Source organism: Salmo salar, chromosome ssa10 (genome assembly GCF_905237065.1).
Source record: "Salmo salar chromosome ssa10, Ssal_v3.1, whole genome shotgun sequence".
Taxonomy (NCBI): domain Eukaryota; kingdom Metazoa; phylum Chordata; class Actinopteri; order Salmoniformes; family Salmonidae; genus Salmo; species Salmo salar.
The window spans coordinates 76,478,365-76,504,740 of record NC_059451.1 but is presented as its reverse complement, the minus strand read 5'-3'; the positions used below and the strand labels follow the sequence as shown (position 1 = coordinate 76,504,740).

The 26,376-nt window shown below is 39.6% G+C and overlaps 2 protein-coding genes across 2 annotated transcripts in view; both read right to left on the bottom strand.

The window, feature by feature from the left end:
• Positions 1-24,557, bottom strand: part of LOC106561036 (chemokine-like protein TAFA-5) — a 148,387-nt gene extending 123,830 nt beyond the window's left edge. The window contains exon 1 of the mRNA XM_014124602.2: positions 23,671-24,557. Coding sequence (XP_013980077.1) covers positions 23,671-23,761 — 91 coding nt within the window. The 5' untranslated portion in view covers positions 23,762-24,557. The remainder of the gene's footprint in view (positions 1-23,670) is intronic.
• Positions 15,971-17,667, bottom strand: LOC106561035 (uncharacterized). Its single transcript, XM_014124599.2, has 2 exons — positions 16,674-17,667; positions 15,971-16,470 (listed from the first exon to the last, which is right to left on the bottom strand). The coding sequence occupies exons 1-2, from the start codon at positions 17,593-17,595 to the stop codon at positions 16,244-16,246; spliced, it is 1,149 nt and encodes a 382-aa protein (XP_013980074.1). The 5' UTR covers positions 17,596-17,667; the 3' UTR covers positions 15,971-16,243.
• Positions 24,558-26,376: the final 1,819 nt, after the last annotated feature.

Sequence of the window (26,376 nt, the reverse complement as noted above, 5' to 3'; positions counted from 1 at the left end):
TCACACAACTAGTTCAACATAGCCTCACTGCCAGGGCTGCCGTAATATGTGTGGCGAGGCGGCATTTGCCACAGCATTTTTCAATCATGTGTGGCAGCTCCACACCACTTTGATTTGGTTTAATATAGTATATTGATAAAAAGCTTTAAAAAGAAGGGCAAAGTGCTGCTTTTCTTCTTTCGATTTGCCTCATAATTTGTCAACTTGTACACAATTTCTCTGTCCTTCACATCAGAGTACTACTGCATGCTCTTTGCATGTCTTGACCAATCAGATTCACGGAAACCACAAGTCTTGCAGGACAGGCACAACGCACAAAGCTCAAGGTGCAGTCTCCACTTTCCTCCGCTATTTATTTAGCAAGCCTGATAACACATCACTCCCGATAGACACAAGCAAAAACACTTACATAAATGTAGCAGCCATACATCTAAACATTAGCGATCTGACATGCTGCATTGCATGGAAACAAGACTATATTTCAGTCTGATCAACTGTTGGCTACTAACAACAGCAGCAGCATAGCTTTACCTACTATGCACCCTGTTGCTCTGGTCAGGGAAAAGGAAGCGGTAACATTGTGTATTTAGTTATAGCCCATTTGTTTGTGAGAAAATGTTTGAGAAACTTGGGCTGACTAGACTACCTAGACTTCATAAATCCTAGACTTTTTAAATCCAAAATGACTAACTGGAATTAATCAATTAACACAATAGCAGACATAGACTGTAAGTTCATTTGTGATTAGGCCTACAGTTGCATAGGGCAGGACTAAACGATGCAAACATGCATAAAGCAAGCACAGCCCTGTGAGTTTTATTGTCCAACCATGTTGCTTTCTCTGTGTCTGTGTATTGGAACCCCCCCCAGTCCTTCTTTAAAATACAATTCATATGAACAAGTACAAGGTTGCTACAGTTTGACAGGGTTTTCATCCTCCAGGAGTCATTCGAGGATTTTATTTTTAAACCATGTGACCTGATTAGAAACATTCTGGTCCCATCATAGCCGACATGAAACCTTTTTACAACAGACGAATCATGTCATACCGTATAATGTCCAGAGTTTTACTTGGTTAGGTTACCAGATCATGAAAATCTATGGGTCCCAGAATGTTTGTTTTGCCACACCACAGACCTGTGGTGCCAACTCTACCCACAGCATCATGTGGAACATAGCCCTGTCGTATCACAACATTGTATGACATTCTCTCTGAATCTCCTTTCCCACATGTGCACTGGTCTAGTGGTCTTAAAATACAGGAATGGTGAATTAAATATATCATACATTTACCAAGGCACTAACTTAACTGCCCAATTATTTATGATCAGTGCTGGAAAAGACAAGGAAAGGAAGCCACTTTGGAGTATCAGGACAGATCACAGGTTGTCAACCTAGTTTTTTAACATAGGTAATTTGCTAAGCTGCTACCAATTATTTATGTTCTACAAAGATGGGGACTGCCTAATAAATTGATCCTAAAAGGAAAGCTAACACAGCTGCAACAAGAAACCAGTTTTCAGCTATGCCACTTTTCTCCATCATGGAGGGCCATTAAAGATCCTTAAAGCTGACACAGTCCTTGAGCTGAGGCATTGGTTACCAAAGTTGTTGGAGTGTGAAAAAGCACACTGCCAAAGCTCTAAATTAAGTGTTATCATTGTGTCACTTAAACATACAGTGAGGGAAAAAAGTATTTGATCCCCTGCTGATTTTGTACGTTTGCCCACTGACAAAAAAAGGATCAGTCTATAATTTTAATGGTAGGTTTATTTGAACAGTGAGAGACAGAATAACAACAAAAAAATCCTGAAAAACGCATGTCAAAAATGTTATAAATTGATTTGCATTTTAATGAGCGAAATAAGTATTTGACCCCCTCTCAATCAGAAAGATTTCTGGCTCCCAGGTGTCTTTTATACAGGTAACGAGCTGAGATTAGGAGCACACTCTTAAAGGGAGTGCTCCTAATCTCAGTTTGTTACCTGTATAAAAGACACCTGTCCACAGAAGCAATCAATCAATCAGATTCCAAACTCTCCACCATGGCCAAGACCAAAGAGCTCTCCAAGGATGTCAGGGACAAGATTGTAGACCTACACAAGGCTGGAATGGGCTACAAGACCATCGCCAAGCAGCTTGGTGAGAAGGTGACAACAGTTGGTGCGATTATTCGCAAATGGATGAAACACAAAAGAACGGTCAATCTCCCTCGGCCTGGGGCGCCATGCAAGATCTCACCTCGTGGAGTTGCAATGATCATGAGAATGGTGAGGAATCAGCCCAGAACTACACGGGAGGATCTTGTCAATGATCTCAAGGCAGCTGGGACCATAGTAACCAAGAAAACAATAGGTAACACACTACGCCGTGAAGGACTGAAATCCTGCAGCGCCCGCAAGGTCCCCCTGCTCAAGAAAGCACATATACATGCCTGTCTGAAGTTTGCCAATGAACATCTGAATGATCCAGAGGACAACTGGGTGAAAGTGTTGTGGTCAGATGAGACCAAAATGGAGCTCTTTGGCATCAACTCAACTCGCCGTGTTTGGTGGAGGCGGAATGCTGCCTATGACGCCAAAAACACCATCCCCACCGTCAAACATGGAGGTGGGAACATTATGCTTTGGGGGTGTTTTTCTGCTAAGGGGACAAGACAACTTCACCGCATCAAAGGGACGATGGACGGGGCCATGCACCGTCAAATCTTGGGTGAGAACCTCCTTCCCTCAGCCAGGGCGTTGAAAATGGGTCGTGGATGTGTATTCCAGCATGACAATGACCCAAAACATATGGCCAAGGCAACAAAGGAGTGGCTCAAGAAGAAGCACATTAAGGTCCTGGAGTGGCCTAGCCAGTCTCCAGACCTTAATCCCATAGACAATCTGTGGGGGGAGCTGAAGGTTCGAGTTGCTAAACGTCAGCCTCGAAATCTTAATGACTTGGAAAAGATCTGCAAGGAGGAGCGGGACAAAATCCCTCCTGAGATGTGTGCAAACCTGGTGGCCAACTACAAGAAATGTCTGACATCTTTGATTGCCAACAAGGGTTTTGCCACCAAGTACTAAGTCATGTTTTGCAGAGGGGTCAAATACTTATTTCCCTCATTAAAATGCAAATCAATTTATAACATTTTTTACATGCGTTTTTCTGGATTTTTTTGTTGTTATTCTGTCTCTCACTGTTCAGATAAACCTACCATTAAAATTATAGACTGATAATTTCTTTGTCAGTGGGAAAACGTACAAAATAAGCAGGGGATCAAATACTTTTTTCCCTCACTGTAAGATCTACTCCAGAACAAATGGCCACATTCTTCTTTTAGCAAGCAAGCATTACACAGTCCATATGTGACCGACCGGCTCGATGTGACCTTATGTAGAACATTTTGAAATTGTGTTTTTTACATTGGATAAAAGTAGAAACTCAGAGCCAGAAAAATGGTATACTGTATCATCCACTACAGTTGAGGAACTATGGGAAAGTAATTATGCTTTGAAAGTTGCTAAACTTTTGAGGAAATTGACCTTGAATGTTTTGGTGTATCTACTGGAGAGTTCTTTGTCTACACCCATTCAGCATCGTTCACACCCTCTAAAGCCTTAGCCCCACCCATCTCTTTAAGGATTCACATGTGAGGCCATGTACCAAAACAACCAAAGTTTTCAAGACTAAAGGCTGATACTACAGGTGTTTTTGTACATTTATTCTAGAGTGCCATAGTGTGCTCAGAGTGCGCTCTGGGGGTTTGTAAACTCAGTGTTGTCAGTTCGTAAATTCAGAGCATTTCACTCTCGGAGCGTTCAGAGTGCACACTGGACGCTCTGGCCGAGGAGTAGGATTGATCCGACTGTTCTGACCAAACAACAGCAGTCAAGCACCCAAGCTAACTGGCTAACGTTGGCTAGCTTGCTAGCTACTTCCAGACAGAAATAAGAGAACAGCACACTGAACATTTTACTTGCCCTAGCAGAGCTGGTTTGGCTGTTTTTATGTTGTCCAGAGCATTGGTGACTGCAATTGTGCTGCTGGCAACAATTTAATTACGCTTTTTTGCCAATGTTTACTGACACCGGCCATATTCAACGGGTGTTGAGCATTCGTAAATTCGTCAGTTATTCTGCACTTTGGCACACTCAGAAGAGAGTGCTCTGAAATCGGAGTAGATCGCCAGAGCGAATTTACCAGCTATGTCTATCAACAGTTGTCGCAGTGACATAATGAACATTCTATTGAAATGGTTACTTGCTTAGTGGAGTCTTTTGCTTAGACATGTAGCTAGCTAGCTAGCCAAACCATGAACCTTAATCCCAACTCATAACGTTACTACCCTGAATGAATCTGCAGGTAACTAACCAACCAGGTTCATTGTTAGCTAGTTAACATTAACTAGCAATGCAAATGTCTCTGAGATACGAATAATATAACTACAGGTCATACACGTAACGTTAGCTAGCCAGCCAGCTAACTTTAGGTAGGTAGCCAGCCAGCTAGCTAGCTAACAGTACACTTTAGCTGGAAATGAAAATAACTTTCTGACAAAATTAGAAACGTGTAATATCTGAAAATGTAGCTAGCTATACTTTCTTACCCGTATACATGGATGGACGCTTCTCCATCTCTGTCACGGATGTCATGGTTGCCCTTAGTTTGAAGATGTAATCCAGACACAGGTGTTTTATAAAACAGCCTTCTGTGTGTTCTCTTTTTGACTCCATCTGCTTATTTGCAATCAAACGCCAGACTTTTTCTCCATCTCCTTAGCTATCATACTCTAATTCTACTGATTTCAAAATTCGGTCCTTCAGAAAGTGGAGAGCAACACCTATGCAGTTCTACTACATGATATTTAAAAAAAAAAGCTGCGTTAGAAAGTATTACCTACACATACTGACCAGCTCATGTTATAGACAGAATTGAGCTACATGGCAGACCAATTTGAACTCATCTCTCGGCATGTCCAGCCCACTCATTATCTCAGCAAATCATGTCTAGCGGGAAAGTTGCTCGCTTTTTCTGTGGCTAAACCAACTACATTCTTAATTTAACAATTGTATTCGTATTTACAGATGGCATACACGTTTGTTATTAAGGCCCATCAAAGTTTACATGTTCCAGAAGGCATTTCTGCCAAAAAAACACATTTTGATAATAAAAAAGGCCTGCAAGTCACATTTTTCTCACTTGCAAAGTGATATGTAATTCCTATTGAAATCCAGAAAATGTGAACTTTTAATCACCCACAACCTGCATTCAGAAGTAGCACCAGAATTGCTGGATGAGACTACCTAAATCATCTAAACTGGCACAACCATTTCAGTAATAAGTCCAACTACTAACAGATTGGAATAGCTTAGAATGTTTTTATTTATCTTTGTGTAGCATAATCAACCAATCAATGTATATGCAAAAACACAGATATTAAAACAAACAATTCAGAAAATCAACCTGCAAAATAGCATGCTGGGAAATATGATAATGATGGGCGTGGTTTTGGTTTAACACTGGTTATTAACACCAACACTGGGGTTATTTAATTCCACTGATTGTTAATTTAACTCCTGAATCAACAATATAAATGTTACACTGAAAAATAAACCGATTTGCTGTGCACCACACAATACACTGCTGCTTACCTCATATTCCCTTCTATTCTTCACAGAAAATATTCATTTGAATGACAGAAATCATGGAAAAAATAGCCACTATGTCAGTACTGTTTATGTAAAATGATCAAGGGAATACCAGATATTTGCACAAATATTCCCAAATAGGTACAGTTTAAAACATTCTCACGCCAATTTTGTTTTATTTATCTGATTACTCAAACTTCTGATGTTAAAGTTTAGCCTGAGGTAAACACTAATGCAGACACTATTTAAAAGAAGGAAAACAAATTACAATAAAAAAGCTTATTCAGATACATAAGGATTCTATGTAGAACCCTTCTTGCCTTCTAAATGATCCTTCTTGCCTTCCAAAGTATCATTTTTATTTATTTGTATTTTATTTCACCATTATTTAACCAGGTAGGCAAGTTGAGAACAGGTTCTCATTTACAATTGCGACCTGGCCAAAAAAAATCTAAGCAGTTTGACACATATAACAACACAGAGTTACACATGGAGTAAAACAAACATACAGTCAATAATACAGTAGAAAAATAAGTCTATATACAATGTGAGCAAATGAGGTGAGATAAGAGAGATAAAGGCAAAAAAAGGCCATGGTGGCGAACTACATACAATATAGAAAGTAAAACACTGGAATGGTAGATTTGCAGTGGAAGAAAGTGCAAAGTAGAAATAATGGGGTGCAAAAGAGCAAAATAAATAAATACAGTAGGGGAAGTGGTAGTTGTTTGGGCTAAATTATAGATGGGCTATATACAGGTGCAGTAATCTGTGAGCTACTCTGACAGCTGGTGCTTAAAGCTAGTGAGGGAGATAAGTGTTTCCAGTTTCAGAGATTTTTGTAGTTCGTTCCAGTCATTGGCAGTAGAGAACTGGAAGGAGAGGTGGCCGAAGGAAGAATTGGCTTTGGGGGTGACCAGTGAGATATACCTGCTGGAGCGCGTGCTACAGGTGGGTGCTGCTATGGTGACCAGCGAGCTGAGATAAGGGGGAACTTTACCTAGCAGGGTCTTGTAGATGACCTGGAGTCAGTGGGTTTGGCAACGAGTATGAAGCGAGGGCCAGCCAACGAGAGCGTACAGGTCGCAGTGGTGGGTAGTATATGGGGCTTTGGTGACAAAACGGATGGCACTGTGATAGACTGCATCCAATTTATTGAGTAGGGTATTGGAGGCTATTTTGTAAATTACATCACCGAAGTCGAGGATCTGTAGGATGGTCAGTTTTACGAGGGTATGTTTGGCAGCATGAGTGAAGGATGCTTTGTTGCGAAATAGGAAGCCAATTATAGATTTAACTTTGGATTGGAGATGTTTGATGTGAGTCTGGAAGGAGAGTTTACAGTCTAACCAGACACCTAGGTATTTGTAGTTGTCCACATATTCTAAATCATGACCGTCCAGAGTAGTGATGCTCGACGGGCGGGCAGGTACAGGCAGAGATCGGTTGAAGAGCATGCATTTACTTTTACTTGTATTTAAGAGCAGTTGGAGGCCACGGAAGGAGAGTTGTATGGCATTGAAGCTCGTCTGGAGGGTTGTTAACAGTGTCCAGAGAAGGGCCAGAAGTATACAGAATGGTGTCGTCTGCATAGAGGTGGATCAGAGACCCACCAGCAGCAAGAGCGACATCATTGATGTATACAGAGAAGAGAGTCGGCCCAAGAATTGAACCCTGTGGCACCCCCATGGAGACTGCCAGAGGTCCGGACAACAAGCCCTCCGATTTGACACACTGAACTCTATCAGAGAAGTAGTTGGTGAACCAGGCGTGGCAATCATTTGAGAAACCAAGACTATTGAGTCTGCCGATGAGGATGTGGTGATTGACAGAGTCGAAAGCCTTGGCCAGGTCAATGAATACGGCTGCATAGTATTGTTTCTTATCAATGGCGGTTAAGATATTGTTTAGGACCTTGAGCGTGGCTGAGGTGCACCCATGACCAGCTCTGAAACCAGATTGCATAGCGGAGAAGGTGTGGTGAGATTCGAAATGGTCGGTAATCTGTTTGTTGACTTGGCTTTCGAAGAGCTTAGAATCATCAACGAACCCTTTCTTCTGTAACTGGTGCTTAGGACGTTGAAGGTTCTAGGTAGAACCCTTTGTCTTACAAAGCACCCTTGTCCTCCAAAAAGGGTTCTACAGATGAAATTGGTTCTTGGTAGAACCCTATCCCTCTCCAAAAAGCCTTTTTGGAACCCCAGTGTAGGACTATGCTTTCAAAACACCCACAGCCAGTACACACACACCACAACATAAAACATAAACTGTTCTTTTACTATCCAATCCATTCAGTGCAGACTACGTAACCCTTCCCAATCAAACATGGACTTTTTGAACCCCTTTCACAACTGAATATTTGCAGCTCTTCCAATTTCAGAGAGTTTTGCACAAGCAGGTTGACATGTCTATAAAGTTGAGCACATGTGTGCACTAACTTGGAATATACACGCAATACGCATAATTGATCCTTTTGGTTTCAATGAACAAAAGAAGAAATACCAATTTGGTGCTCAACGATGTGGCAAGAATCATCAGGGCCTTTGCTGTTAGGCAGTATACTGATAAATGTAGCGAAATAAGACTGTATACTGTACACAATCAAATAAAATTCAATCTGAAAGCCAATATTTGTATTGAAGAGATCTAGTGATGATACTGCAAGTGCACAATGTAGGAGAAACCAGCATGTGACTACAATTTGGTAAGAAATAAGATGGCCCACATCCCATCAGCTTTGGGAAAATGGGAGCATGTCATACTTTATCTGCTCAATGCAATACAGCCACATCCAAACACACTCACAGCTACAGTATCTGTGCACGGGTAATTGACGTGACACCCCTTTTTTTGCTCATAATGGCTAACACAAATATAACTTCATTCAAATTATAAGGTATTTTTTTTAACTTGGATCACAGATTAATTTATGCACTGAATAATTAGTTTTCTTACAAGTTTGAACCAAATGTGATACTATTCCAATGCTGTTCATTTCATATGAATTAAAAAACAAATACAATTCCCCTGTTCTGCTCTGTTAATCAAAACACATAAGAATTTTTCAAGAAACAATCAATTCATGATATTTTCAAGTCAATTCATGATATTTCAAAATAGTTCTGATTGATTTCATTTTGTCACAAAACCGATGTCCACATGGTGTGACAAAAAAAAGAGTTTGTGCATCATTGCACGGGGAGGGTTATCTTGCAATGAAGAAGTACAGAAGACATTGCTGGAGCACATGGTCTGAACAGACTGTAGGCTTTATTAGAAATATGAATCAAAATGTTACATTTTTCTGCCAGTTCAATAAAAGGGGTTAGTTTCTTGGTCCTTTGGTGTGACTACATAATTTAAACAAAGTGGATAGCAGAGAACACGCCTACAGAGAACACTTCTTGTTTGCAATGCAACTGTACATGTTTGCAAACAATTCAATCTGAGACGTAATTAGGAATCTGAGCATGGTACTTTCAAAGGCGTAGCTTTCCACCCCATATGCCTACAGATGCAGAAAAATGGAAGCTTTAACTGTTGGCTACTCTTCTTCCCTTGTCATGCCCTGATCTGTTTCACCTGTGATTGTCTCCACCCCTTCCAGGTGTTGCTTATTTTCCTCAGTGTATTTATTCCTGTGTCTCCTGTCTCTCTGTGCCAGTTTGTCTTGTATGTTTAGTCAAGTCAACCAGTGTGTTTTTCCTGTACTCCTTTTGCTATTCTCTTTTTGTTGTCCTCCTGGTTTTGACCCTTGTCTGTTTCTGGACTTTGTACCCGCCTGCCTGACCATTCTGCCTGCCTTGACCACGAGCCACTCTGTACCTCCTGGACTCTGATCTCGTTTTGACCTTTTTGCCTGTCCATGACCATTCTCTTGCCTATCCCTTTGGATTATTAAACATTATAAGACTCCAACCATCTGCCTCCTGTGTCTGCATCTGGGTCTTGCCTTGTGCCCTGATATCCCTGGCTTAACCCAAGGAGAGAAGGTCACAAGAGTTTCCTTAAAAGCTGTCTGGGTTTAAAGATCTTCTATTGTACAGAAAGTGAATAGCTTAATCAATTGATAGTGACAGCATTAGATTACTTCCTAAGCAAAGTCTATTGTTTGTCTCCTTGGCTATAGAAGGTTGAAGCGCAACTTCTGAATGTCAAAGAAACTAAACAATGATATCCCCATATGCATCGGAGTCACGTATTTCTGGGTATTTTACAGCTTGTTTCTAGCATAAAGCATCACAGACCAAAGCACTGTTATAGATCACTTTATATAACCAGCCCTGTTTTACATTTTTCAAAATATTAAGTTAACAATGGGTAGGCCTGTGCCTTTTGCCATTTTTCTTTAATAAAAGGTAGGCCTATGGCATACCCTCTCATACCACCTCAATTAGAATCCTGGTTTTAACTTAAGAACCTTTTATTGCAGTGGGCTAAATCTGGGTCACGCAGAGTGTTTCTTGGTAGTCTTAAACAAATCTACTTTGAAACAAAAGTATACACCTCACACATATGGTTATGGGCTTTAAAAAAGAAGACACCTGTACCATGTCAGATATAAAGTTGAAATGTATTACATTTTGAGTTTGCACCCCAATATTACACTTTATATACCTCACAGAAGACTGAAATATAACAAAACCGTTGAAATAGAAAACCAGATTTTCAGCGTGTTTTTTAAAATAATGTTTAATTCTGAAAAATATTAATAAAATTCCACCCTTGAGGCCACTAGAGGGCAATTTGGTAATTTGACCAGCCCTTCACTGACACAGAAGTAGGCTATTTGAAGAGTGCATGGTGGGTGGAGGAATTGGCCAACAAATGTATGGATATAGCAGCCTATAGCCTAATTTCTTCTTTCACAGGTAGGCCTACCTCTTATTTCTTAAATATGAAGAAATAGGCGCCAACACAAAGCCCTCTTGTTGTTAGTAAAGTCTCATTTAAATGAAGACAGTTGAAATTAATTATGCTTCCTCGAATTTGCCTACTTTCCGCACCGAGCTGTCCATTTCTGATTGATTGTGCCATGGCAGTTGCTTAAAATTCCAGCACGACAATGTAAGTTACTCAAATCCGGCTTATTATGAAGTCAATAACTCTGATAAACACATCATGGGCAAGAAACATATTGTTTTTATTCAAATCAATTATAATAGTAGCAAGCTATCAAAGTTAACCTCCGGTCCTCCTTCTCATCTTCACGCTCTGTTTCTCAAGCTGAACCAAACATAGGCTAGTCTACATGGAAGATACATACTTTTTGGAAATAGGCCTAATTAAAAATTTGACTCCTGAACTGACAAAAAAGTGTTTGATCAGCAAGAGCAGAGCAGGCCAGGGCTCAGGGTGAGAATATCCATTGCAGTGTGTAATGCAGCCCAGTTTTATTTACACCATTCCAGCAGAGAAAAAATACTTTTCTTCGAAATATAACTTTGCTCTGTGCTTCTCCTAGCATGCACTTTGTAGATTATAGGCTATGGATCATTTGATTGAGACCACACTATAGAGCCTATAGGCACACTTGAAATTGCACGCCCAGTAGAGAATCTGAGATGAGGGACACATCGATATAGCCAAATAAGCAACTAATTCTAAAACGCTGAGAAATATTGAAATTTCATAGATTACAAATTACATGACCCTCCCCTGGACTAGACTGAAAAAATACTAAACCTTCTCCTTGACGGAAATGTAAAAATCATAACCTTCCCTCAATTTCCTCCAGGTACCATTTCTGTAAATTTTGATTCATCCCTTCACAATAAAACCCAAATGGACCATACAGAATGAGATGTCCAATGGTGTGACAGCTTTCTTCCATTGGTGTAACATGAAGATGGTCTCACGCCAGAGGAAATTGCTGTCACTCCGGACATAACCCATCAATAAACTTATAAAATGACCTTTTTAGGCATATTATTCATCAAATAAAATCTACAGTATGATACCTATTTATATCCTTTTGCAATTTCAATCATTTTAACCTGTTGGGGCTAGGGGGCAGTATTTTCACGGCTGGATAAAAAAACGTACCCGATTTAATCTGGTTACTAATCCTACCCAGTAACTAGAATATGCATATACTTATTATATATGGATAGAAAACACCCTAAAGTTTCTAAAACTGTTTGAATGGTGTCTGTGAGTATAACAGAACTCATTTGGCAGGCAAAACCCTGAGACATTTTCTGACAGGAAGTGGATACCTGATGTGTTGAATTACCTTTAAGCCTATGCCATTGAAACACACAGGGGTTGATTAATGTTTTGGAACTTCCTATTGCTTCCACTAGATGTCACCAGCCTTTACAAAGTGTTTTGAGTCTTTTACTGTGAGATCTGACCGAACAAGAGCCTTGGAACGGTGATGGCCGATTAGACTCTGGCGCGCGAGTTCATGTTGGGTACCCTCGTTCCAATACGTTATAAAAGAGAATGCATTCGTCCACCTTGAATATTATTCATGTTCTGGTTAAAAAAGGCACTAATGATTTATGCTATACAACGTTTGACATGTTTGAACGAACGTAAATATATTTTTTCCCCTCGTTCATGACGAGAAGTCCGGCTGGCTTAGATCATGTGCTAACAACACGGAGCTTTTTGGACATAGATTGATGAGCTTTTTTGAACAAAACTACATTCGTTATGGACCTGGGATTCCTGGAAGTGACATCTGATGAAGAGAATCAAAGGTAATGGATTATTTACATAGTATTTTCGATTTTAGATCTCTCCAACATGGCCGTTTGTCTGTATAGCAAAGCGTATTTTTCTGGGCGCAGTGCTCTGATTATTGCAAAGTGTGATTTCCCAGTAAGGTTATTTTTAAATCTGGCAAGTTGATTGCGTTCAAGAGATGTAAATCTATAATTCTTTAAATGACAATATAATATTTTACCAATGTTTTCTAATTTTAATTATTTAATTTGTGGTGCTGACTTGACTGCCGGTTATTTGAGGGAAACGATGTCCTGAACATCAACGCCATAGTAAACCGCTGTTTTTGGATATAAATATGAACTTGATAGAACTAAAAATGCATGTATTGTCTAACATAATGTCCTAGGAGTGTCATCTGATGGAGATTGTTAAAGGTTAGTGCATCATTTTAGCTGGTTTTATGGTTTTGGTGACGCCTGTCTTTGAATTGACAAAACATTACACACAGCTATTGTCAATGTACTCTCCTAACATAATCTAACTTTATGCTTTCGCCGTAAAACCTTTTTGAAATCGGACAACGTGGTTAGATTAAGGAGATGTTTATCTTTCAAAGGGTGTAAGATAGTTGTATGTTTGAAAAATTTGAATTTTTACATTTATTTGGTTTCAAATTTGCCGCTCTTGAAATGCACCTGCTGTTGATAGGGTGCACCACGGGTGGCACGCTAGCGTCCCACATAGCCCCAAGAAGTTAAGTTGTTCTGAGTGCAAATTCTACATACTTATTCTCCCATGCCTGGTTCTCACTCCATGCAGGTGACCAATCTTCCAGCAACCTCAGGGAAATGTCTCTGCCACCTGGGGAGGTTCAATTTTCCTTTACCTGGCCCTAGTGATTGTGCAGGTGGATATTGGGGCCTGGCTGTGCTGCTCACACCCCTGGTTCTCACGTCCTGCATTAGACAAACCATCTCCTTGGTACCATTCTGTCTGTCCCACCAGTTTCACTTCTCCTGACCAATTGACATATGTGATACACCCAGGGAGGGCCCCCATCGAAAGGGCCTCTTTTGGAGAATGTTCACCCCGCCTCCAATATGCCCTGACCGACCTCACTCCGAGCGAGACCCAGTCTACCTGCCTATCTTTGTGGTCCTCCGATGTTATTTCTGTGCGGGGCATGGCACGCCCAGGCAGCGATTCCTAGGGCATGGCACGCCCAGGCAGCGATTCCTAGGGCAGGGCAGGGCAGGGCAATTCAGTACATGCCAGCATCAGAGACACCTTACTTTTCTAAATCTCTGTCGTTGGCTCCATATTGTGGTATACTCCTTTACCAACTCTCCAATATAACACCTCTCAAGGGGTGACTTGGTTCCCACGGCTTCGGCTGTGGGCAGGTCGAGGCCTCCTGCAGGGTTCGCACAGGTCCCCTCCATCACTAGAGGACTGTGCCCCCAGGTTAACCTCAATGTTGCTAGGGGCTACCTGGTTGATCCTACCAGTAGCATATGCTTGTCTCAAAGATTATGCCATGCAAGTCTGAAATCACATGACCAGTACATTGAAACTGCTAATGGCTCATCAGTTATGGACCCTTTCATCACTCCAACGTTAACTGTGGCAATTCTAGAGCTTATACATGCCAAAGAACATTGACCTTCGATGATGCGTGCATTTATCAAACCCAAAACCCTTGTGGGGTCGTCTTGGGTGCACCCAAAATTGTTTGTGACTCTAAATAACCTCAAGCTGATTGCATTCCTTTCGTGGCATCCCTATCAACTTTCGATGCTAATTCTGTGATACTGTGGTGACCACAGGAAATGGGGAATCATGGTTCGATTCCAGAGAGTAAGCCTGAGAAATGGCTACAATACCCAAGGATTAAGGTAGCAGGCGTGCAAATTACCCACGGCCGACTCGGGGAAGTATACTAAAAATAACAAAACAGCACTCTCGAGGCTCTGTAATTGGAGTGAGTACACTTTAAAATATTTAACGAGGATCCATTTCTAATGTTTAGAAGTTGCCTTTTACAGTGGTCAGAAACTTCTGAAAGTATCATTATGTTTTAACTGTAAAATTTGACTGCCTGTTGTGTATTGTCCAACAGTGTGACATAATGTCCTATGGAGAGACGCTGATAAATGAAAAGGAAAAAAAAGTGTTGTCTTGGACAAAATGTAAAAATATTTGTTAAGCATATGACAGGTAACATCATAATACACAAGTAAATTATTTTATATATTTTTTTATCTACATTTGGTTAAATTCTCAATAATCTTACAAATAATTTAATAGGGAAACACTTCGTTATTGTCATTGTACAAGGAAATGATGTGTTTTTCAATTGAAATTCTGGAATATGAGGACTGATTTATATACAGAAGTAACTAATAATGTGTACAAATAATTTTGTTGTCCATTTCTGAATCATTAACTTTCCTTTATATTGACATTAATAATGATGTCACACCAGAGGACAAATTCAAAGCACTATTCCATGAAATGGTTCGTTAAAATTGATATACATTTAAAATTGATGGTGGCCACATAACATTTTGAGTTCTTTAGACATAATTGTTTCAACTTTTTTTATTTTTTTTACTTCAATTATAGAATATATTATTTTGTCACTTTTGTTTTGGGGAAAATTCCCCGGTAACAGAATTGTGCGGAGACTGAGGTTTTTCACTTAAAATGTATCCCAAACAAAAACCATTGATTTAAATGTTTTCAAACTCTATCAATAAACTACTTTTAACAATTGAATCCTACAGACGAAGAACCATATATGTGACAATTTTTCCATTTTAAGATAATCAGTTATTTTTATATTATTAATTGTGTGTACCACATTAGGTGTTTTATGGTTGACAAATAATTCACCATACTCATATCTTCCAACAACAATTGATATTTTTTGTTATTTCAAAAAAGACTTTTTTTATTGCCGTTTAAATTTTTAGAATGTGGAAGAACAGTATATCTCCAGTGATGATTTCAGTTTGTGGAAGAACAGTATATGTGACATTTTGCATGACACTTGTAAGATGTCCTTTTTTAACACCTGATATGATGTTTTAAGTACTTTCAAGTGCAGATGCCCTTCATGTAAATAACTTAAATGCAATATGTAGTTAATTCATTTGTATGGAGGTTCATTTAAAGGTGGTCTATCAACTTTAGCACTGATGACTTTTCTTAAAAGTTGAGTCATGAAATCTTAGTCTCATTTAAAATGAAGCCCTCAATGTGAACATACCATAGAATAACTACAAAAATAGAATTCAATCAAAAGAAGCACAACTTCTACATATCAAATATGGATCAATGTCATGTGCCAATATGCAGGTCCCTAAGGTCAATATTACAAAACGTTCAGAAACCCATTCTCTTTGCGTTTAACACTATGATCAGCAATTAAGTTTTGAATTGCGTTAAACCCATGCTAAAGGCAAGAAATGTCCTGTACTGAGGTGACAGCAGTAAATAAGTATTAACTGCTTAGAGTTGATGCTAAATGTGGTGACAGAGAGACGTACTGTGTATTGTAATGAATAACAAAAGGGAATCAAGATCAAATGAATACTCACATACTGTATGTGATGACTTGTTTGTTTTTAATTAATTCAGATTTAAAAAGGTTCAAATGATCACACACAAAATCATTCTCAACAGAACACATTGTACATAACATTTTCTACACTAGGAACAACATCTTAAAATTAAATTAATTCAATATATTGTGCTGGTTGAAATCATACACAAATTGATTCACATAGAAAATTCCTACAATAGGGGTGACATGTTTTCTGAAATGTATTCAGATTCAACATACTATACAGGTTCAGGGGATCATAAACTCACAGAAAAAACGGTTAATTATGTAGCTTGGTTTAACATCAAATTATTCACTCTGCAGTGATTTATAAAAAGAGCGTGCAGCAGCTGGCAAGTAGTTGAGCATGGTCATCAGATCTTGGTACTTGTTTTTTTTTGATGGGCAGAGGACTCTCATATGCTCTAGGGTAGTGGCTTGCAAAATAGGGAGGTTGAGGTGTAGCTCCTTGTTTTGGTTTGGAGATCAGCCACGATTTCCATCCCTCAAATAGACTGTGGCTCTGTCTGGCGTACAGATTCCAAGGATCCTCAACTGAAATTACAACAGAAACATTTTAAGTTCCTGACATCAATAAACAACTTTCACAGTCAAGCACTAGGATATTTTATTGTTAGAACAACATGTTGCATGTTGATGATGAATGTTAGTAAACTATTCTCTGTGCAATACCTGTGATGTACTGTCATCGGATCTTAGAATGAGCCAATGTTTGCGATCGATTCCTTTCCCAATACCTGTGACTTTTAACCACCTCACTGAGGTGATCTGTAGTCCAGCTGGTCGCTTGAGGACAGAATCTGGAAGGTGCCTGAAGTCTTCACATTGCATCCTCATCACCTTGAATGGTTTTGCTGGTTGTGCAAGTATCATCTTTGAAACATCATCAGGTGTATGAAGGACTGACACCTTGCGCCTCTTCTCAATGGTGGCAAAAGATCGATCACAAGGAAGAAAAGAATGACCAGAGACCATGAACTTCTGCTCAACTTGGGTAAAGTAACCCATAGAGATGAGCATCGACATCAGATTGAGCATCCGCCAGTTGTTATTCTGCCCACAGCATCTGTCACTGAAGATGATCAACTTGCGCACCTCTGGTTTGGGGAGTGGCGTGAATTTTGTCTTCACCCACTTCAATATGCAGCTTGCTACCTCAATGGAACCTCGGTGTGCAATCCCCTCATGCCAAACACACATGTATGCAGGATCTTCTTTTCCAAGTTCCTGGATGCAAAGGTTAAAATTTGACAGCTGCCGCTGGTAGTAGACATTGGAGTGGGTCAGATTAGGGGTGTACATCACCCCCTGTAGATCCACAGAAATGACATGGCAGTCAGCATTGGCTTTAGCCCACTCAGTGTCACTTTGAAGCTGTGTGTAGGCCTTTTCGGCTTTTCGATGGTGCAACTCACTTTCAACTGCAATCTTCCTCTTCTCCTCTTCAGATGTTGCTGCTGACATCTTAGTGAAGAATGCGTCACATTTGCCACAGGTGTCACTCCTGGGTTGGCCGAAATTGAGACTCTGCTGTTTGAAAATGTCCCTATAAACCCAGAATTTTGCAGATGATGTGGTATTCTTCTCTTTGTAGAGTCGGTACATTCGCAACAAATTCAGATCAGGGCTGAGGTATTCTCTGTGTACATCCCCCTTCATCCGAGAGTAGTGGTTCTGGGTTCTTGGGAAAGATAAAATGTGCTCCTTGATGCCCTCTTTCACTGTAGCATGTATCCAATGTGGCCTGTAAGGAGACAACAAGATGTTGTTGAACTTGTATTCTCTCAATGGTCTAGGGACCTGCCTTAGAGTGCAACTGTGTCGCTATAACCGGGTTACAAATCCCGGTCACGCCATTGCCGTTTGTGGCCGGGGGGTCCTGTAGGGCGGCGAGAATTAGGCCAGTGCCGTCCGGTGGGAGGGGGAAGGTAATCGGCACTCAGTCCTCAATGCTCAGGTTGTAGTTGGACAGCTAGATTACCATCATTTTGTTTAAAAGTAATAAACATTTTTAGATTTTTGTTTCAGAATTCGCTATTCATCCATTCGATACTCTATGTTAATGTTTAGAAGATTGTTTAGAGCACTGCTATAGTGAAATAATCCAGGCTGGAATCCATAGCGCATTACCTATTGCTATGCTTCCCTCTTCCATCTTCTAAAGGAGACCTAGCCTCAGTAGCCTGATCTGGAGACCCTGCAACCTCACCTGCCTCAGCTTGAACTCCTAACTTTTCCTGAACAACCTGACCAAAACAATTACATTTCAATTAGCAGGTTCTAAAAAAACTAGTACAAAGAATACAATATGTTTGTAATTGATATTCATATAGACATTAATTCATATTTTCACTTGCCTGAAGACGGCTGTTGGTTAGCTGGAACACAGACATGAAAGTGACCTTGCACACATTCAATCTCTGGCCTGCTTGCTGTACATGGTATTTGAAGGTTTGTTTCCGTCGTTTGTTCTCCTTTGTATCCTCAGGTTTACGTCTCCGTTTCACCTCATGCTGCAATAAAAATTGACAATGATAAATTCAGAATTTAATATACGGTAGCACATTCAGGGTATTGCTTGATCAGGACCTCCATCTTTCACACACTCCCAACCTATACACAGAATGAGTTTGTGTTGCACCATTGTGTAACACTGCACTTTTAGAGTTAACGTTAATGTACGTATCATTACTGTCAAAGTTAAACTATGCAAGTGTTCAATATAGCTATTATAATAATAGGAGTTTTGTCCTATTTCTAACCTGTTCTAAGCCGGAGAGAATCAACGCTTGTTGTTTCTCGTATGGGACAGTGTAGAAAGTGTTGAACAGATGCAGCTTGCGCTCATCAGTCAACTTTCCACAATCCTTTCTGCACGTAGTGGAACACGCTCTTCCCTGCAGGATACAGTGTAACGTTACATATAACTAGCTAGCTACTGTAGCCATGTCGAATCATCCGGTGGATGGAGAAAAAGTAGCTAGCTATGTTTCTTCTATAATCTAGCAATAACATTTGTAACGATAATGTATAAGTTAGTAGCCAACGAACTTTAGCTAATATGTTTTCTCTATAGTTACAAATTAGACAACCCAGAACATACATGTTAGTTACTGTACTCAATAGCTAGCTAGCTAGATTGTTTGATATACGGTTCTTCCACATACCTCTTTTGGACAGCTTTTTCCAGTTTTTTCTTGACCCTTACGATTTGTATAGGGTTTTCCCGCATCCCGTAAGATCTTCCTTTGCCTGTCTTTCCATTCTTTTAGTTTAGTTTTACGTTTCTTTCCCACATTTCTGCGATTTTCATCAGCAACAGAAAAGTTGTGCGCTTGTCCGTCCATTCTGAGTGGTGCACATAAACGGTTATTCCACGAGAGCCTATCTTTAAATTTAAAAATATTGTTAATTATCGCGTGGAAAGCTTGTGAAACCGGTTCACTATAGAAAAAGGGTGTCCAATAACGATTTTTCATGTATATCTCTTTTTTTTTTTAAATGTCACATATATGGTTCTTCGTCTGTAGGATTCAATTTACACAGAAAATTTTACAAAACCACATTTACTGGAAGAACTGTGCTGATACAACATTTGGTAACAGAATTTCTGTAAAACTTGTAAAAAAGTTATTTATGTGATCATGTTTTCCAAAAACTCAGTTAAATATCTGCTCCGAATTAAGATTCAAAGATGTCTGCAGAAAGAATGTGGTATCAGCTATGAAATTAATATTTTGGATATTGAACTACATTAAGTGAAGTGGATTTACACCTGGTAACAGAATTGCGGTGATGGCATTTCATCTTGGGTCCCCGATCTGTACTACTCAGAAATGCATAATTATGGATATGAATGTCACAAACCAAGGTAGAAATATGCAAAATCCTCCTTTGCAACCTTGGGTATCAATCTACTATCATTTGAATCAGCTCAGCCACCAAAGAAAACCAAATTTGGTTGGTTCAGACCGGACCAAATCTGAACTAATTATAGATGTCTATGTTTCACGTTTCACAGAGCTTAGTAGAGTACAGTATGGTACAGCACAGAACAGTAGAGTTCAGTACAGTAGGGTAGAGTTCAGTACAGTCAAGTAGAGTATAGTTCAGTACAGCACAGTAGAGTTCAGTACCGTGCGGTACAGTATGGTAGAGCAGGGTTTCCCAAAGTCGATCCTGGGTGCACATTTTGGTGTTTGCCCTAGCACTACACAGCTGATTCAAATAACCAACTCTTCATCAAGCTTTCATTATTTGAATCAGGGCCAACTTTGGGAAACCCTGCAGTAGAGTATAGTTCAATACAGCACATGATAGTCTACTCAATTCTACTGTGCTCTACTGAACTCTACTCCACATTATTCTACTGTACTGTACTCTACTATAATGTACTGCACTGTGCTGTCCAAACCTGTGAAATATATACATCTATGATTGGTTCAGATTGACCGTTGTCGGTCGGTGCTCAGTGGGTAAGGTTAGGGGGGGCTCATCAGTAGTTGTCAGAAAGAGACAGAAAATGTGACAATTGCAGAGAGATAAAGAGAGAGTCCAGACTTTTCACACTCTTGCATTGACCACCAGATGACAGAAAGAGAACGAAAACAGTTACTGTAATGTGAACTTTCATTATCTTGCCTCCTCATGAGGGAAGATAATGAAAGTTCACATTACAGTAACTGGAAAATATCTTAAATATATGTGGGGTTTTTGTAATGACATTTCAAGGCAATATTTTTTAAACTTGCAGAAGGTTGAAAATATCATAAACTTAATGTGTTCATTAGTTGGCAGGGGTCTTAATTTATATATATGCCTTAATTTATGAAAAATATAGACTAATCTTTCATTTGACATGCTCCCATGAACTTCACATGTTAGTGCTCATGTGTCCTTTTATATGAAAATTACCTTTGGCCATTATGGCAACTACCCACTACCCTCGTCCATTCAAATGAATCTTATGAAGAAATGTCTCTAATCTCGTAAACAAAATTGGGAACTCGCACTTAATCTCTTGGTCAAACATAGGGCAGGCATGGGAGAGCATTTACAGTTCATAATGGGTCATTCTGCACTGTAAAAATAGAAAGGTCTCAAAACACCATGATTGTGTAATGAAACCATGAAAAGTAGTGCACTTAAAATGAGATCTGGTGTTTGAATATAAACCAAAGTAAGTGTTTTAATGCACAGAATTATGTTTTAAAATCTAAATTACATACCTTGAAACACCCAAAGTGGTTCTTCAACCTTAATATTGGTGTTTTTAAGTGTTGTGAAAACACTTTGAGGGTTTCAGTGCACATAAAATGTAGCATCAAAACACAAAAACGGTATTTCTCACACAATTAATGGTTTAGAAATGCAAATGGTTTATAGCCTAAATATTGATTGATGATAAGGGAATATTTCACCTTTATTTTTTCTATGCTTTTTTTAGACAGATTATAAATAGAAGGGCCAGTACGACTGTACATTTCGTTGGAATTTGACCCACTCAACCACACAGCCACACTGTAAGAAATTAATTTTGGGTGAATTGAAAATGTCAACAACAAAAAAACGACCAACATATACGTAATAAAAATGCAAGTCATGCAGAACCCATGGTCAAGTGAGAAAGCAAACGGCTTAGACATGTTGGCCACGGCACCCCTCTCCCCACCGAAAACCAGGGTTCAATTCACCACTCTATCTGTTTATCCCCTCTCTCATTTCATAACTGTCTCAATAAAGTTACAAAATACCCCCAAAATATATATTTTTTAAATGTATGCAAGTTGTTTCAATGATTTGTTCATTTAATTTGACCAAAATATTCTAAGAATAAATCCAACTAAATATGTTGCTCAAAATGTAAGTATATATCATGAAGATAACCAAAGAGAGAAAATGTAGTGATTTAACTCAATGGAAGTCTTTGGTATAAAATTAAGCCGCTTGCATTTTATATCTTGCCACATGAATCTGATTTTAGAGGATTGTGGGTAATTCAACATTTTTAGACTTTATTCAACCATATATACAGTGTTGTATAGATGGTTGAAGAAAGAAAAGCATATTTCTATATTAGCATTAAGCTTGTTGTGCCACGAGGTGTAACGGATCATGATGAAAGGATATCAAATCCGTCCGACAAATTGGTTTTCAACGAGGACAGCACCCATTCCCACATTCATGACTGCCAAGGGAAGAGGCAAGTGCACATCAACTTTCAGTTACTGCTGGTGGTTTGAACACTAAGATTGACAATACTGGTCATAATGGTAAAAAATGGCAATTGATCAAATACATAAAACAATGATAGACATTAAGACACTTCAGACAATGCGATCTAATTCTGCACTAGACAGGATCCAAAACATTATAACGGTGTTTAGAAGCTTTAGAGAGAGGAAAAGACACCAACAAAGAAGGTATCTAATTCTGCACTACACAGGACTCGAAACAGCAACATAACGTGTTCAAGCCTTTCCAGTAGCGCTCCCAGTTTCTGGCAAGGTGTTGCACAACACTTGATTAAGTGGTGTTTCAACACACCATGTTATGTTTCAAAACATCTCTGCATGATGTGTTTCAATACTCCAGCAAAGTTAAGGTTTTGTTTCCTTCAAGTCAGTGGCAGCTCAGTTGCCACTAGTTTTGGTGTGACAAAGCACTTCATTTTACCAGTGTGCTTTAATCACAAAGATTCAGAAGGAACATGGGGTGAAGGGGGATTAAAGAACGGTTGTGCCATTTATTCCCACAAAGCCCACTTGCAGGGGAAAGAGACACGGTGCGTCACCCATTCTTCCATTCCAGGCACCCCTCACAAAGCAGTGGATTACCCACTCACCAGGAACAAGCCAAGTTTATTCTTTGCCTTGCTTGCAACAGCTCTCGCCATCACATTCATTTTGGACTCCAATCTCCAAATTTGATGTAATTATTTTCTGGCACAATTGCATTAGTGCACACCAATCTTATTGTGAATTAAAATTATGATCATGAAGTGTGTGCAACCACTGTTGTCTGTAAACGTATGATTACAACAGACCCTTTCAAAAGCCAAAACATGTGGCTGGCATTCTCTGCAAATGTGAATGTAATTTGCAACATCGAACTGCATATACTGTGTGTATCGAACTGAGTACTGTATGTCTTAGTCACCCCCCAAGAAATCTAATAACATATCATTACAATTGACCCCTGGCATTGCACATCAGTATGACTCTGGTGTCATCTATTGAATAATAACTAAATCAATCATTTAAACAAAGACCTCTATTTTCTAGCTCCCAACACACTGCCCTAAAACATTGCTCTCTCGCTCTCTCTCTGTGTGTCTTTCTCTCTCTGTGTGTCTTTCTCTCTGTCTTCCTCATTCTGTCTTTCTCTCTCCCCTCCCTCCTCCTCACTCTCTCTCTCACACACACACACACACACTGGTCATATATGCACTAGGCATGCTATTTACTGTAATAATACCTGTTGAAATGTCTATATTTTATTAACTACAGCTTACGCATACTTAAAATCATTATTTTAGGGGACATAGAGGTGTCTTATAGTTGAAACACAGACCACCAATCATCTTCACAAACCAAGTACTTAGACCAAATGGTATGCAATAAAATTGCATGAATACAAAGTATTTGAAAAGGATGCCATAGTCTTTGTAAAATAAAACATGTGTTTCAGAATAATGGTCTGCAAAGGCAAGAAGAGAGATAAATAAGGAATTACCTTCTTTTAGAACATGTGAGTGAATAAGAAGGATAACAAAACAGCAGATGGCAGCTCCCGTTAAAACCCACGCTAGTCGGATGAGCTGCATCGTTGAGAAAAAAAAGTCAAAAATACCCAAAGGAACGCGCGGTCTTCAGCAGCAGGAGTAGGCTACAATGACAAATCCATTTTGATCCAATGCAGCAGTGTTGAAAAATGAAAAATAAAACAAATCAGTTGACAAGTCCCTAAGGCGACTCTGTGGGCTTGTATTCAAAGTAAGATACAACATCGGCACAATCCATGAGAGAGACTTGATATGATCCCTTCAATTCCAAATCAATGCAACCTTTTCGTTCTTTAAAGATAGTGGAGAGAAAAGTTCAAGTCGTTAGACCATCACTCACATAATTACAAGTGAGGGATTTTCTCACGGGCGATTCAAATTAACCTGCTTGTCAACGCAAATTCTTCTCTGAGGTTCGAACGCAGTGACTCGGCTGGCCACACTCTCCAGGATGCCTATATGAGACGGCTGCGCCACCGGACCACTTTGCAGCAATTCGGTAAAATTAATTTTGTCTCGATATTTACCGAATTTGAGATATCACTAAATAGACAGTAGCTGGTTTGCGATACGTCCATCTTCGCTCTTTCCAAGTTAGGTCAACGTTCCTTGTAAATTCCCACAACTGATGGATATGAAGTGAAGATGAAACCACATCTAATAGGACCTCATTGCTCACCGACAACGCTGCGCATCAGGTCCAATGCCATTCAATGCAAAGCCCCTGATAACTTATGAAATGAATGATGGGAAGCTCGTGCGAGACACTGCTGCGTCACTATGCTGTTCACCGTACCTATTGGGTTTGCCCGGTTCTAGGTTCACGAGCGACTTTCACTGCGCTCTACCTGACCGTGACGTCCACGCCATTTAAAGTGTTTATCTCCGAGCAATTCCACAGACGGTTTACGATTGAGGGCAGATCAGGGGACATACAACAGTTAGCTGTTGCAAGCATAAACGGTGCAGGCTCAGATTTAAACATAGATATGTGTAGACGTTTAATGCATGGGAAACCACAACTACTTTGAACAATATTTACTGTAGTGCCAGTAAAATCATATTTTGGCTTGTTAATGGTATATGAGAAAGATTTAATTAAACAGTATCATACAAATGGGCAGAAGGACACACTAATTCCCAGTCAGTATTGGGAGAAAATCCACACACGCACAGATTAATGTAACCAACCTTGCCAGAATCCTGGACAACAAGGACAAAAATGGAGCAGGTGAAAGAGGGGGTAAGATAAGTGTTGGAACATATGAAAATCAGTCAGGAAAGGACAAATGTATGAAATCATTACTAACAATTACTCATACAGTTTGTATGTCAGTGCTATGTTACCTCTTTACACTTGTACAAAGTAAATTTGAGATCAGAAGTATAACACCCACGATGTTACATTTAACACTTTCTTAGAAATGATATGTGACCCACCAAAAAATATATAACTTACCAAACGGCCTACCCAGCCGCTCGGATGCATCCGCATGGTCCTAAAGCACATTGTTGCCACGTTTTGTATCACATTTCAATGATACAGAAATGAACTCAACACGGCCAAGTAACATCAACACCGCCAGACGGGTATCCTACGCAGAAAGCTAGATCTCCCCATTTTCTAAAGCTAACCAGCTTCAGTTAGTTTGACATTCCAGCTCAGGGTTAATCCGTAGAACGACGATGGATACTGCTCATCCACTTGCCGCTAATTCTAGCAGGGTTTTAACTGCTTATGCATGTCACACTTGGCTAGGTGAACGCCAAACTCTTCATTGAGACAATGCTGAAACATCAAATCTATGGGCAAGTCACAGCCACATTTTCATTTGTGACGAAATCAAAATGAAAGAAGAGTTATCTTGCAAATTCAGCAGGCTATGGTGTGAAATAAAATCAAATTGTCACATGCGCCAAATACAACAGGTTACAGTGACCCCCCCCCCCCACACACACACACACTGCTGCTACTCTCTGTTATTACCTATGCCTTTTACCTTTTTTTTTCTTAAAACTGCATTGTTGGTTAAGGGCTTGTACGTAAGCATGGGGGGGGGGGGGTTTCAAATATTCTGGTTAGCCATTTGATTAGCTGTAGAAGCTGTTTAGAAGCCTCTTGGACCTAGATTTGGCGCTCCGGTACCGCTTGCCGTGTGGTAGCAGAGAGAACAGGTTATGTGACTAGGGTGACTGGAGTCTTTGACAATTTTTAGGACCTTCCTCTTTTAAAAGTGCAGCCTTTATTTTATTACTTATTGTTCATGCCATCTTTGGTATGCTTTAGTGTGCTTATCAATGCACAAGCACCCTTTTTTCCCATTCCTATCTATATCTTTTTTAAGTAATACAAAAGCGTTACATTGCATGAAATTTAAAAGGCATTCTGTCATTATTAATGTGTAATGTGTCATGTGATATATTTTAACATAAAATAAACATAAAAGAAATGTAACACCAAAAAAAAACATTTGATTAATAAAATATTGAATTAGTCATCTTCCTCAAATGAAGGGGATGATTATACAATCTTTGCAAGAGGGAGGGAATATTATTTCATTGGTCTTCAACTTCCGGCTCAGTCATTTCTTTCAGGGTAAGTGGAGTTAGCCGTGAGTTAGACTGCCCCAGAGCAGGTTAGTTTTGAAGGATTTGTT

Excerpts from the sequence above, each read along its gene's own strand:
- LOC106561035 (XM_014124599.2), bottom strand. The coding sequence starts at position 17,595 with ATGAAGGGGGATGTACACAGAGAATACCTCAGCCCTGATCTGAATTTG. Across the intron at positions 16,471-16,673 it reads GAGGTGGTTAAAAGTCACAG|TTGAGGATCCTTGGAATCTG; the intron begins GTATTGGGAAAG and ends TTGTAATTTCAG.